General features: G+C 37.2%; 1 protein-coding gene across 11 annotated transcripts in view; it reads left to right on the top strand.

Annotated features, from left to right (window-relative positions):
- Positions 1–14,347, top strand: part of SCMH1 (Scm polycomb group protein homolog 1) — a 170,412-nt gene that overhangs the window by 54,773 nt on the left and 101,292 nt on the right. For 8 of the 11 annotated variants that reach the window (XM_082687115.1, XM_082687114.1, XM_082687113.1 and 5 more), the window contains one exon: positions 5,575–5,645. The exons of 2 other annotated variants lie outside the window; for them this stretch is intronic. In XM_082687115.1, coding sequence (XP_082543241.1) covers positions 5,575–5,645 — 71 coding nt within the window. Of the gene's footprint in view, positions 1–1,850; positions 1,936–5,574; positions 5,646–14,347 lie in introns of all 11 variants that reach the window. One more of the 11 variants, XM_082687118.1, reaches the window with a different exon arrangement.

Here is a 14,347-nt window from a genome sequence, read left to right as displayed (position 1 = left end):
AGTTGATTCATTAAAAATTATCAAATTCCTGATCTAAAAGGCTTATGGACACTGCTTTGATAATGAACAGCACTGTGTATCTCATAAACTTAAACTTTGGACATTTTGAAATAACTTGGTTTTGTTCGTGCTGGCTATGCCATAACTTATTAATCATTTGAAAGTACCAAGAAAGCATGGTTGAGGGTATGCCATATGAAAAGTACTTGCTCCGTTTAGATTGGTTTTGAAATTACAGGAAACAAAGTGCTCCTCATGCTGGAATGGACTGATGAGAGGGGCAGAACACAAATGTATATAAGAAATTAATATGTGATCAAAGTGACATTTCAAATCAGTGGGGAGAAGGTGATTTATTCAATAAATGGTGATGAGCACATTTATTGAATAGAGGTGAAAAGGAAATCAACATCTTTGTCTTATCTGTCTTACAAACTAAATTCAAAACATTTAAATGTAAAAAAAAAAAATGAAACCTAGAAGAAAACCTGGGTTAATATTCCTTATAAATTGAAGTAAAGAAAGCATGATATGAAAGCCAGAAGTCATAAAGAACAAGACTGAGAAATTTAAGGGCAAATCCTAGCAGACTGAGATAAATGTCTGCAACATACATGACAGGCAAAGGACGAATATCTTTAATCTACATGGAACTCTTAGAATCTGAGAAAACTAAAGAATACCTCAGTGAAAAATGATTAAATAAAATACAAATAGACTAATAAGCCTAAAAAGATCTTTAACTTTATTAGTAATCAAAGAATTGTATACAGCATTTTTTTTTCTTCTCTGGTAAGATTTATCACAAGTGTAGAGAATGTTAAAGCAGTTTTAGCAAGAATGTAAGAAACAGAGGTACCTGGGTGACTCAGTCGGTTAAGCATCTGCCTTCAGCTTAGATCATGATCCCAGAGTCCTGGGATTGAGCCATGCATTGGGCTTCCTGCTAAGCCTGCTTCTCCTTCTCCTTCTGCCTACTTGTACTCTCTCTGTCAAGTAAATTTTAAAAAATTAAAGAAAAAGACTATAAGAAACATATTCTTAAGCACTACTGGTAGGAATTATATTGTATCAAAATATAAAATATGTCTGCTCTTTGTTAATTAATCCCCCCTTAGGAATTTGCCCTAAAGTGGTAATCTTCAAAGTGTTAAAAGATGTGTGTACAAAAATACTCATCAAAAATTAGAAAACACTCAAATAACCATTGAGATTATTTAACAAATACTTTTGTTAACTAATGTGAATTATGGCACATATAAACAATGGAACAGTTTTCAGACAGTAATCTTAGAGTAGGATTTCTGATCTAAAGACTATGATTGTCTTTATTTCTCTTAGGAATTTGGGTTCTGCACTTAAGGTGGAATGGGGTGGAGTTATTGTAGAGAAATGTGGCCAGATAGTAGCCAGCTTGGGTGAAGGTGCCTCATGTAACCAGATCAGATTAGCAGCATTTGAGGGGTTTGGGACATCTTTAGAAAGAGATTGTACGCATTATGCCCGGGACCAATGGGTAGAGGTTAGAAGAAGGCAGACTTCGCCCAACTATAAAGGGTAAAGTCTATCCATTTGTAGTGTTGAGTAATAACTGAATAAGGGGGTTTTCAGCCTTGGAAGTATTCAAGCAAAGGCTGGAGGGAGCTTCAGGTCTCAACTTTTATATTGCTTCATCAAGATGCCTTTCTTAACCATCTGCCTAAAATAGTACACACACCCGTCAGCACTGTTTCCCTCTTACCTTGCTTTCTTCTTTATTTGAAAAAGGCCATATAAAAAATATTTCTGTTGCCCTCTAAACCAACTGACATATATTTATTTGTTTATTTATTGTTTTTCTTCCCCCTTAGAGAGTAAGCTCCCTGTGGACAGAGACTTTGGCTATTTTATTCTTTGCTATATATCACCAGTGCCTGGAACTAGGGTTGGTACATGGTAGGTGTGCAATAACTATTTGTTGAATGAATAAGTATTAGAGAAGAGGACTCATGCATTCACCTTGCTGGATCCTTGTGCTTTACATTTTGGGGAATTTCAATTTTGGGGAATTTTACTTCTCTGTAGTGTGTAATTCTCTTCACGGCAGGGATTTTACTTCCTAATGATAACTATCAAGTGGTATGGATTAGAGTTTAAAGAAAACTTTCATAAACATTATTCGGTAATATAAATGAGATGACTGGCTTTTTCTTACCTGTAACGTCTCAGTTCCAGTGTTTCCTGTGTAGAGCATCTGTCCATAACTTCACCATTTAAGATAGTTACCAGCCTCTGTGTAGTACATTATTTCCTTCAAATACTTATCACTCATTACTTTATTTATTTGGCTATATGTTAATTGTGCCTCATCATGCACCAGAATGTAAATTCCATGAGGGCAGGAACCTCCTGTCTTACACCAGCACAGAGAATACTGCCTGGCACATAGAGGAATATTCAAACATCAATTGAATAAATAATTGAAATCACTCTGTAAATGATAAAACATTATACTTAAATGAGTTAATAATATTAATCTTCATAGTAATCCTTGACCCCTGTAGCAGATTAGATTTTTCCCATTCTGCATTCTCAAGGCAACCTATACCACCTCATTAACTTACATTGATCATAATTGTACCAGATTATTTGTGTTATTATTTATTTAATATCGCTGCTTATTACTAAACTGCAAGCTTTATGAATTTAGGAGCCATGTCTATCTTGTTCCTCTTATATTTAATACAGTGCCTTTGTACTTGGAAGTTTAATAAATATTTATTGAATGAATGGGTGAGTACATGTACAATTTTGCATGATAGATATTATCTCCATCCTGATGAGTAAACTAATGCTTGGACGGATTAAATAACTTATCTAAGATAGTTATAGAAATAGACTTTAGGGGCACCTGGGTGGCTCAGTTGGTTAAGTGTCTGCCTTCAGCTCAGGTCATGCGTGATCCTAGGGTCCTGGTGTCTAGCCTTGCATTGGGCTCCCTGCTCAGCAGGGGTCTGCTTCTCCCTCTTCTTCTGCCCCTCCTCCCTGCTTATGTTTTCTCTTTCTCTCTCTCTCTCACCTGTAAATAAATAAGGTCTTAAAACACACACACACACACACACAAGACTTTATCCAGCATCTTCTGACTCTGAATATTACATGCTCCTAACTACACCAGTAATCTCAAGACTCAGATGTGAATCAGAATTACTTAGGGAACCTTTGAAAATACAGATTTTTCAGACCACACTCAAAGCCTACTGAATAAGAACCTCTGAAGCTGGGGCCTAAAACTCTATTTAAAGAAATGAGAAAAATTATTTAGGAGAGTCTGATGATAAGTAACATTTGGGAATCAATAATAATATGCCAGGGGTTGGTGAATCCAGCCCACTGCCTATTTTTATAAATAAAGTATTAGTGTACACAACCCTGTTCATTCATATATATACTGCCTGTGGCCATTTTCAGGCTACAGTACACAGTTGAGTATTTATGACAGAGACTGTGTGGCCCAACAAAAGTAAAATTTTTACTGTCTTGTCCTTTACAGAAAGTTTGCCAACCTCTCCCTGATCTGCACCTTGCTACCTGTCCTATTTGTGTGTATGTGTGTGTGTAGTTGGAGATGTAGTAGATTTGATGGCATTATGGGCATTACAGCAGGTGCTCAGGCATTCTTATTGTGTCAGAAAAAGTCAATTCATCTCAGTTTACCTGAAATTAAGAGACAAAGCCTTAGGATGCCTAAGCAGTAAAATTTAAGAAAAACGCTAATCTAGGTATGGTTCAATCACAGTGGGTGAACTGCTTTTTAACAAGGAGATTCCTTTTCATTCAGTTGGTAATAGGGTGTTCTCTACAGGAAGAAAGATGTGAGGTTTCTTGCCTATATAACAGGGATTGATTACCATAATTGATGTGTAATAGAGAACTGCATTTAATATCCTAATTATTTTGGTACCCCTGATGCTGCCATAATTTTTAAAACCGAAGTCTCTTGGGTGCTTGCGGTCAAAGCTCAAGCTACTACAAGCAGTTACCCAGGACTGACCAAACCTCTAGATCTGCACTAATACAGTAGCTGATACCCAGATGTAGGAATTTAAATTAAATCAAATTAATTTAAACTTCAATTCCTCGTTCACATTTCAAGTGTTCAGTAGTTATGTGTGGCTAGTGGCTGCCTTAACTGGACAATACAGACACAAAACATTTCTATCATTACAGAAAGTTTTAATGGACAGTGTGGCCATAGATGCTGGACTTTCAAGAATTGCAGTTCACTCAAATCCCAGACTTGCTATTGGACTTAATCCTTTATTTGTAAGAATGGAATAGTAATTTGTAGTGTTTTCTTTTCCTAACAGCAAATAGTAATGAACTGTATTCATTTCTTGCTTTATGGATTCTTCAGCTAAGTGCATACTCTTTATTACATTCTGATAAGCTCCTCCAATCTTGATTCCAGGAAATATCTATCTCATTTACCCTATGGACTCTATATTTTAGATAGTTAATCACTGGCGAGTTCATGAAGTGGTTCAGTACTGACTGTGATCCAGCCAAATCTGTTTGGCTTGCTTAAGGATGGTGGGAAAGCGACCAGTTTTAAAATAGAAGCTATAAAGTCAATAGAGTTTAAAGTCTTGGCATCATCTTTGAAGTGATTTAGATTTCATCATTCAGCGAATCATTTTTATTCCCAGCATCTAGTGCTTTTTATATGGTCCAAAGTGGCCCTGTGCTGCTCCACTGCAGAGGAAACTTGAAGAAATGTTGGTTTGCTATGGTGTTTTAGCTTGTGAGAGTCTCTGGGATCTTCCCCGCACCATCATGGGGTCACCTCTAGGTGGGTATTAGTGTTTCTCAAACTTTGAGAGGCTCTAAAGCCCACTTCAAGAGGCTAAAAGATCCTGTAGACTCCCTTACTTATTCTTAGTTACTCTCAGAAATGCTACAAGGACCTACTTTTCTGTAAATTACCACATCTTTGTCATTTTGCAACTCAGAGCAATGCAGCTGTGGCAAGAATGGGAGTGGTTTAGGGGTGCGTGAGAGAGAGCAAGGATTCAAATATAATCTCACTCATTCTCGTTTTTGCTGCCATCAAACCATCTTACCCTATTTCTCTCCTCCATTCTCTCTAAGCTGAGAGGCTGGGATCCAACTGTACTGGGTGTTAAAAGCTATCATTTGATGGTATTAAGGGATCTTTTCAACAGGAGACAGGGTATTCAGAAGGATTTTCCTCACCCACTCTCTACGTCTTCTGTTCAGCTGTCCAAAGCTTCCTGGACACTTCTATGAGATATTGGTATGTCTCACTCTGGCATTTTGGATCCCTTTAGGGACTAACATGAAAACCATGTGAAGGTCATCTTCAGACCATGATTTTAAAACATTGATCTGAAATGATCCACTCAGGTTACCTAGATTTCTACCCCTAATACTCTTTTGAGCCCAATAGGGGAAAATAAGTTTTTTCTTACACTCAGAGCAAGTCCAAAAATGGCCTAATGTTTAGAGTAGATTATATCCCCAAAGCATTTTTTAGGAAGTTGACTGTGATAGAGATTTCTATTTCCTTTACAGGTCATTTTACCTGGGACAAATACCTAAAAGAAACATGTTCAGTCCCAGCGCCTGTCCATTGCTTCAAGCAGGTAATTGATTCTCAACATCTTTAGTAGGTGGGAGGCAAGTAGGTTTGTTCTGATCCTGAAATGAGCAAAAGAAGCCCTTGGACTTCTCACCTGAAGGCCCCAGAATAAACTTCTGTGGGAAGAATACAGCTCAAGGCTCAAAATTCATGAATTTTGGCAGTAGACAGTCTCTCCAACTTCATCCCAAGTAACACCTTTTCCTTTCTTAACCTCTTTGAAGCTATGTTTTGTTCCTGGGAACAATACCTAATTTTTATGAAAGCTCTTAATTCAGACAGATAGGAAGCAGAGTTATAGCCTGTAGACAGTGCTTGGAAGTGGAACAATATTCATTTCTCTTTATGAAACACCCTGGCCACAGTCTTCCTTCCCCATAAGAATACTGGTACCAACTTCCATTGGAGAGTATGTTAGGACCTTATTAGAGGTTTCTTAGACCTTCCCATATAGGGGTGAGTGTCCCACAGAATGCACAGATAATGTTGCCTATCCCAGCACATGATAAGCTGGTAAACAAAGTATACTGGTGCTAGGCAGAGCTAAACATCATGAAGTTATTTATACCTTTCTTCCTTTGTTAGTCAAGTATTTATTTCCTCAAGTTATCAGCATTTCACTTTGAATTGTGTCTGTGTTCTAAATAAAAATACAAATCCAGGACTTCTGTTCATTTGAAATAACAGGGACTAAATTCATATTTCCACCAGAAATAATGATAAAAGACAGTATATTATACAGTATTTTTCAAGTTACTGAAGATCAGGCAGCCAAGTACTGTGATATCTGAGTAATGAAAAACAATGAGCTAAGCCCCTTATGACTTCCCAGCTTATGGCCTTAAGAGAGTTTTGAGACTGTGGCCCATAGAAGAAGAGCCCAGGTTGGGCCAATGGCTCCCTAATTTGAAGAGACAGAACTGAGAGGAGAAACCAAGATGGCTAGAATCTAGAGGACAGAGTGCCTAAGAGGAGAGAGCTACACAGAAAGAAAAGCACTGAGATCTGCAGAAAAACCTCTTCAAGTGTTCAGCAAAGTGATGTTGTTTCATATATGCAGATGAGGAAACTACCCAAAGCCAAGAGAAAAACCATCTGACAGGATTGGTATTGTAAGGAATAGAGCCTCACACTCCCCCAGGACTGGGGATAATGCCTGATTCCACCGGCTTGACTGGAAAACCTCATAATTCATGTGTCATGGGTCAGAAAACTTGGAACAGTCTTACTCCACAGTGGGAAATAATTAGTCTTAGAATGAGCACTTCTCTGGACCTGCCTAACAAATCATAAAAGCAAGACTCAAAATGATCAAAGTGTTTTCAGATAACTTAAGTGCATTTAAGAACAGAGCACAAGAAGAAATGCAAAAATAACCAGCAACCAACAGGTAAAAGTCAAATGTCAGAGGCAGGAAAACATAAATCAGTCATGAGCAGAATAATGTATCAACCAATTGAAACAGACCCAGATGGGCGCCTGGGTGGCTCAGTGGGTTGGGCCGCTGCCTTCAGCTCGGGTCATGATCTCAGGGTCCTGGGATCGAGTCCTGCGTCGGGCTCTCTGCTCGGCAGGGAGCCTGCTTCCCTCTCTCTCTGCCTGCCTCTCTGCCTACTTGTGATCTCTGTCTGTCAAATAAATAAATAAAATGTTAAAAAAAAAATAAACAGACCCAGAATCTATATAGATCTTAGAATAGCAGACAAAAACATTTGGGATCGAGTCCCACATCAGGCTCCTTGCTCAGCAGGGAGCCTGCTTCTCCCTCTGCCTTTGCTGCCACTCTGTCTGCCTGTGCTCGCTCTCTCCACCCCCCCCCAATAAATAAATAAATAATCTTTAAAAATAAAATAAAATAAAATAAAACAACGTGTATTTTAATTGTATTCCATGGGTTTGAAAGTTAAGCAGACACATGAAAAATAGACTCATATCGAACTGCTAGTACAAAATGAAAAGTATACTGGGTGGGAGTAATGGCAGAAGAGATCAGTAAACTTGAAGGCATAGCAGTAGAAACTATCCAAAATGAAACACAAAGAGAGAAAAGAATCTTAAAAAGATGAAAAATAACATCAGTGAGCCAAAGGATAACTTTAGTTTCCATGGGGTAACTTCATAGACCGTGTAATTAGAGTGCCCAAAAGAGAAGAGATGAGGGACAGAAAAAAATATTTGAAGATAAAATGGCTAGAAAATTTCCAAAATTGAGGAAAACTGTAAATGCACAAATTGAAGAAACTCTATTAATCCCCCCCCAAATAAAAGACAAGAAGAAAACTACGTTAATTCATATCATCATAAATGCTCAAAGTTAGCAATAGAGAACATCTTAAAAGCAGCCAGAGAAAAAAAGACACTTTGCATAAAGGTTAACTAAGATAAGAATAACATTATATTTTCTTGTCAGAAACAATGCAGTTAAGGAAGTTGAGTAATATGTTCAAAGTACCAAAAGCAAAAACTCTTAACCTGGAATTCTATACCCAGTCAAAAGACCTTCAAAAATAATACCCGGTGGAATTACAGATCTGTAAAAAGGAATGAGAGTCCCTGGGAATTGTTATTACAAGGGCAAATACATCAGGTGTTTATCCTTATTATTTAAATCTCTATAAAGATAATCATGTAAATAGTAATAATCATATTGTATTGTACAGGTGATAACAGATGAATAAGTAAAATGTATAACATAAATGCCCAGGAGAGGGGACATCTTAAAAGATACTGTTTTAAGATTCTTGTAAGATTCTTGTTATACTATTTACTTGAAGATAGACTGATAAGTTAAACTTGTTTACTATAAACAGCAGAGCAACCACTAAAATAGTAGAAAATAAATAACAGATGTTAGATTTAAATCCAGTCATATCAGTAATCAAATTAATTATAAATGGTCTAAATGCCCTAGCTAAAAGGTTGAGATTGTCACATTAAATAAAAAAAACAAAATTTAATTTCTTGCAAGAAGTTATGCTTTTTTAAAAAAAGATTTTATTCATTTATCTGCTAGAGAGATCACAAGTAGGCAGAGAGGCAGGCAGAGAGAGAGAGGAGGATGCAGGCTCCCTGCCAAGCAGAGAGCCTGATGCGAGTCTCGATCCCAGGACCCTGGGATCATGACCTGAGCCGAAGGCAGAGGCTTAACCCACTGAGCCACCCAGGCACCCCAAGGAATTATGCTTTAACTATAAAGACACAAACACGTTAAAAGTAAAATGATAGAAAATGGTGTACCTTGCTGACATTAACCACAATAAACTAAAATGACAATGTTTGGGGCGCCTGGGTGGCTCAGTGGGTTAAAGCCTCTGCCTTCGGCTCAGGTCATGATCCCAGGGTCCTGGTATCGAGCCCCAAATCTGGCTCTCTGCTCAGCAGGGAGCCTGCTTTCTCCCCTCTCTCTCTGCCTGCCTCTGCCTACTTGAGATCTCTGTCTGTCAAATAAATAAAATAAAATAAAATAAAATAAAACTAAAATGACAATGTTAATATCAAAGTTTATTTCAGAGTAGAGAATACTGCCAAAGATAAAAAAGGTAATTTCATCATGAAAATGTTTCAGACATTTTTACATGAAGTAAAAAATGATAGAAATGTAAGTAGAGGGGCGCCTGGGTGGCTCAGAGGGTTAAGCCACTTCCTTTGACTTAGGTCATGATCTCAGGGTCCTGGGATCGAGTACCACATTGGGCTCTCTGCTCAGCAGGGAGCCGGCTTCCCCTCTCTCTCTGCCTGCCTCTCTGCCTACTTGTGATCTCTCTCTGTGTCAAATAAATAAATTAAATCTTTTTTAAAAAGTTTAAAAAAAGGAAATGTAAGGAGAAATGAATAAACCTAAATTTATTTATGGATGGGGTTCTAATACTCCCGTCTATGAGTAAAGAACACATAGTAGGAAATCAGCAAGTGAACAGTAGACGTTAACACTCTCAACCAGCTGGACCTAACTGACATGTATAGAGCACCCTCAGCAACGGTAGAATGTACATTCTTACCAAGTGCACACAGAATATTTGCCAAGTTAGACCATATTCTGGACCATAAAGTAAGTTTTGATAAATTTAAAAGGATATAAGTAATAAAAAGTATGTTCCTGGGTTACACTGAATATAAATTAAAAATTAATAGCAAAAAGTTACTTGGAAAAATTAAAAATAGAGCTACCCTATGACCCTGCATTTGCACTGCTGGGTATTTCCCCAAAGATACAGATGTAGTGAAAAGAAGGGCTATGTGCACCCCAATATTCATAGCAGCAATGTCCATAATCACCAAACTGTGGAAAGAGCCAAGATGCCCTTCAGCGGACGAATGGATAAAGAAGATATGCTCCATATATACAATGGAATATTACTCAGCCATCAGAAAGGATGAATACCCAACTTCTGTATGAACATGGACAGGACTGGAGGAGATTATGGTGAGTAAAATAAGCCAAGCAGAGAGAGTCAATTATCATATGTTTCACTTACTTGTGGAGCATAAGGAGTAACATGGAGGACATTAGGAGAAGGAAAGGAAAAGTGAGTTGGGGAAATCGGAGGGGGAGACGAACCATGAGAGACTGTGGGCAACAAACTGTGGGTTTTAGAGGGGAAAGGGGTGGGGGATGGGTGAGCCTGGTGGTGGGTATTAAAGAGGACATGTATTGCATGGAGCACTGGGTATAGTACATAAGCAATGAATCTTGGAACACTGAAAAAATAAAAAAAAAATTTTTAAGTTATCTGGAAAATAATACCTCCAAATATTTGGAAACTAAGTAACACATTAATAAATACCCCTTGGGTATGGAGAAATAAAAAGGGTCATTAGAAAATATTTTCAACTAAATGGAAATGAAAATTTCAAAATTGTGGATTGCTGCTAAGCAGTCCTTACAATGAACTTACACACTAAATACTGATACCAAAAAGAATTTCATCTAGTGACCTCAGCTTCCATCTTAAATAATGAGGGGGAGAAAAGGGGCACGTTAACCCAAAAGTAAGCAAGGAAAGCCAATAATAAAAGAAACAGAAAAATAATAGAGAAAATCATTGAGGCCAAAAGCTGATTTTTTGCAAATATCAATAGAAATGATAAAACTCTAGCCAGATTAATCAATAATAAAAGAGAGAAAACAGATTACTAATGTCAGAATTGGAAGGGGTAACATCACTATTGATTGCACAAATATTTAAAGACTAATAAAGGAATATTTGCCTTTAAATTTGACAACTTCATTGAAAAGGATAATTTTCATGAATAACGCAGATTACCAAAGTTCTGAATAACACTGTTGCTGTTACAGAAATTGAATTCATAGCTAAGAAATTTCCCCTAAAGAAAATTTCAGGCCTGGATGACTTCACTAGTGAATTATTGCAAACGTTTAAGGAAAAGGTAATGCAAGTTCTACACAGACTCTTCCGGAAAGTTTAAGGGAAGGGAATACATTCCAGCTTATTCTATGAGGCAAGTATTAGTCTGATACCAAAATCAGGTAAAGATACTGCAAAAAAAGAACCACAAGGCAATATCTCACATGAATATACTTGTAAAAATTCTAAGGAAAATTCTAGGAAATTGATTCTAGCAATATGTAATTATGACCAGGTGGAACTTAATTCTAAGAATGCTAGGTTGATTAAACATTCAAAAGTCAATCAGTGTTTTACCATATGAACACACTAATGAAGAAAAAGTGTGATCATTTCAGTAGTTGCAAAAAAGCATTGACAAAATCCAATGTCCATTACTAATAAAAACTCTCAACAAACAAGAAATGGAAGGAAAGGCATTTGGGTGCCTGGGTGGCTCAGTTATTAAGCATCTGCCTTTGGCTCAGGTCATGATCCCAGGGTCCTGGGAACCAGCCCTGCCTCAGGCTCCCTGCTCAGCAGGAAGCCTCCTTCTCCCTCACCCACTCCCCCTGCTTGTGTTCCCTCTCTTACTATGTCTTTCTCTGTCAAATAAATAAATAAAATTTAAAAAAGAAAGAAAGAAAGAAATAGAAGGGCATTTCCTAAATCTTAAGCCCTAAAAGGCAGCTATGTAAATCTTAAAGCTATCATACTTAATGGTAAAAGTTTAAATGCTTTTCCCTTAATGTCAGGAACAAGACAAGGATGTCTGTTCTTGCCATTTCCATTCAACTTTGTACTACCAATGTGACCAGGCCAAAAAAAAAAAAAAAAAAAGTGGGGGTTGGTGGGGAGGAAGGGAGGCTTTTAGTGAGGGAAGAAGGAAAAGGATTCAGATTGAAAGATTAAAGCAACCACCAAAGAAAATATGTGGGTGACAAATAAGTACATGAATTGATGGTTAACATTTTTTCATTATGGAAATACAAAGTAAAATGATAATGAGATATCTCTATCCATTTATTTAAATGTCTCTGACAGGGCGCCTGGGTGGCTCAGTGGTTAAGCCGCTGCCTTCGGCTCAGGTCATGATCTCAGGGTCCTGGGATCGAGTCCCGCATCGGGCTCTCTGCTCAGCAGGGAGCCTGCTTCCTCCTCTCTCTCTCTCTCTGCCTGCCTCTCTGCCTACTTGTGATTTCTCTCTGTCAAATAAATAAATAAATAAATCTTTAAAAAAAATAAAAATAAAAATAAAATAAATGTCTCTGACAAAAAGGACTCACCAAACTTAATAGTGGCAAGGATGGGGAGTAAATGGAACTTTCATAAGCTACTGGTGAAAACATAAAATGATTCAATTACTTTATAATATAGTTTGGCAAAAAACGTCAACAAACTACTCAGCCAAAAAAAAATCACTAAATTAGGAATTGAATAATACATCTTTAACTTGGAAAAAAACGTTTTTATATCTCAGTACTATGGTTAAAAGTAACTCTATAGAAGACAAAATGGAAGAGAAGCTCTCATTTACAATAGCAGCAATATATGTATATTTTCCATCCAAAGATTCATACATGGGTGTTCATAGATGAATTTGTAATAATCAAAAACTGGAAACATACCAAATGTTTAGCAACATGAACTCAGCAATAAAAAGAAATGAATTATTGATTAATTCAACAACATGGATAAAAAGGATAGGTGTTAGTTTTATTACCAAAATGACAGTTCTTCCCAATGTGATCTATAGATTCAGTCCAAACCTAATCAAAATTACAGCCAGTTATTTTGTGGAAAAAAAACTGATTCTAAAGTTTATATAGCGAGACAAGATCTAGAATAGCCAACATAATATTGAAGGAGAACAGAGTTGGAGGATTGATTCTACCCAACTTAAAGGCTCGCTATAAAGAAACAGGAGTCAAGACAGTGTGGTATTTGCAAAAGAAGAGCCAGATGGATCAGTGGAACAGAATAGAGAGCCAAGAAATAGTCCCTCAAAAGTAAAGGCAACTGATCTTTGACAAAGGAGCAAAGGCAGTACAATGGAGCTAAGATCGTTTTTCTTCCCAATGGATAGTGCTTAAACAATAGCCACACACATGAAAAAAAGGAATCTAGACAGAAACCTTACACCCTTCACAAAAATTAATTCAAAGCAGACCACAGACTAAATGTATAACTTAAAACTATAAACTCCTAGAAGATAACATAGGAGAAAAACAAGATGACCTTGGGTGTGGTGATGACTGTTTAAATATAACACCAAAAGCATGATCCATGAAGGAAATAATGGAGAAGCTGGACTTCATTAAGATTAAAAACTTCTGCTCTGGGAATGACACTGACAGAAGAATAAGGAGACAAGCCATAGACTGGGAGAATATATTCGCAAAAGGCATATCTGATAAAGGAATGTTATCCAAAATTTACAAAGAACACTTAAAAGTCTCAAAAATAAGAAAGAAGACAACTTGATTTAAAAAATGGGCCAAAGATGGTCAATAAACACCTGACCAAAGAAGATATACAGATGACAAAAAAGCATGTGAAAAGATGTCCCACATCGTGTAACATCAGAGAAATAGGAATTAACAGTAGTGAGATACAACAACACACTAATTAGAATGGCCAAAGTCCAGAAGAGTGACATAACCAAAAGCTGACGAGGATGTAGAATGAAAGAAGCTCTCATTCATTGCTGGGGGGAGTGCAAAGTTATATGGCCATATTCTAGGATAGTTTGTTGATTTCTTACAAAACTGAGCATACTCTTTCTATACAATCTAGCAATCATATTCCTTGGTATTTACCCAAAGGATCTTAAAACTTACATCTGCACAAAAACCTGTGCATAGAAGTTTATTGCACTTCTATTCATAACTGCCAAAACTTGGAAGCAAAAAAGATGCCCTTCAGTGGCTAAATGAAAAAACTGTGGTGTAGCCAATAAATGGGACATAATGCAGCTGTAAAAGGAAATGAGCTATTGAACCATGAACAGACACGGAGGAAACTTAACTTGCATATACTGAGGGGAAGAAGCCAGTCTGAAAATGCTGCATACTATATGATTCCACCTATATGACATCCTGGAAAAGGCAATACTATGGGAGACCCTAAAAAGATCAGTGGTTGAGTGGGTGAGGGATGAATAGGCAGAGCACAGAGAATTTTTAAGGCAGTTAAACTATTTTGTATGATCCTATAATCATGAATACCTGTCATTATACATTTGATCTAAACCACAAAACGTACACTGAGAGAGAACCCTAGTGTAAAATGTGGACTTTGGGTAATTATTGTGTGTCAAGATAGGTTCATCAGTTGTAACAAATGTACTGCTGTGGTGAGA

Source organism: Mustela nivalis (assembly GCF_964662115.1).
Source record: "Mustela nivalis genome assembly, chromosome: 10".
Lineage (NCBI taxonomy): Eukaryota > Metazoa > Chordata > Mammalia > Carnivora > Mustelidae > Mustela > Mustela nivalis.
Note: the sequence above shows the minus strand (reverse complement) of the source record. Positions and strands in the feature narration are given on the sequence as shown.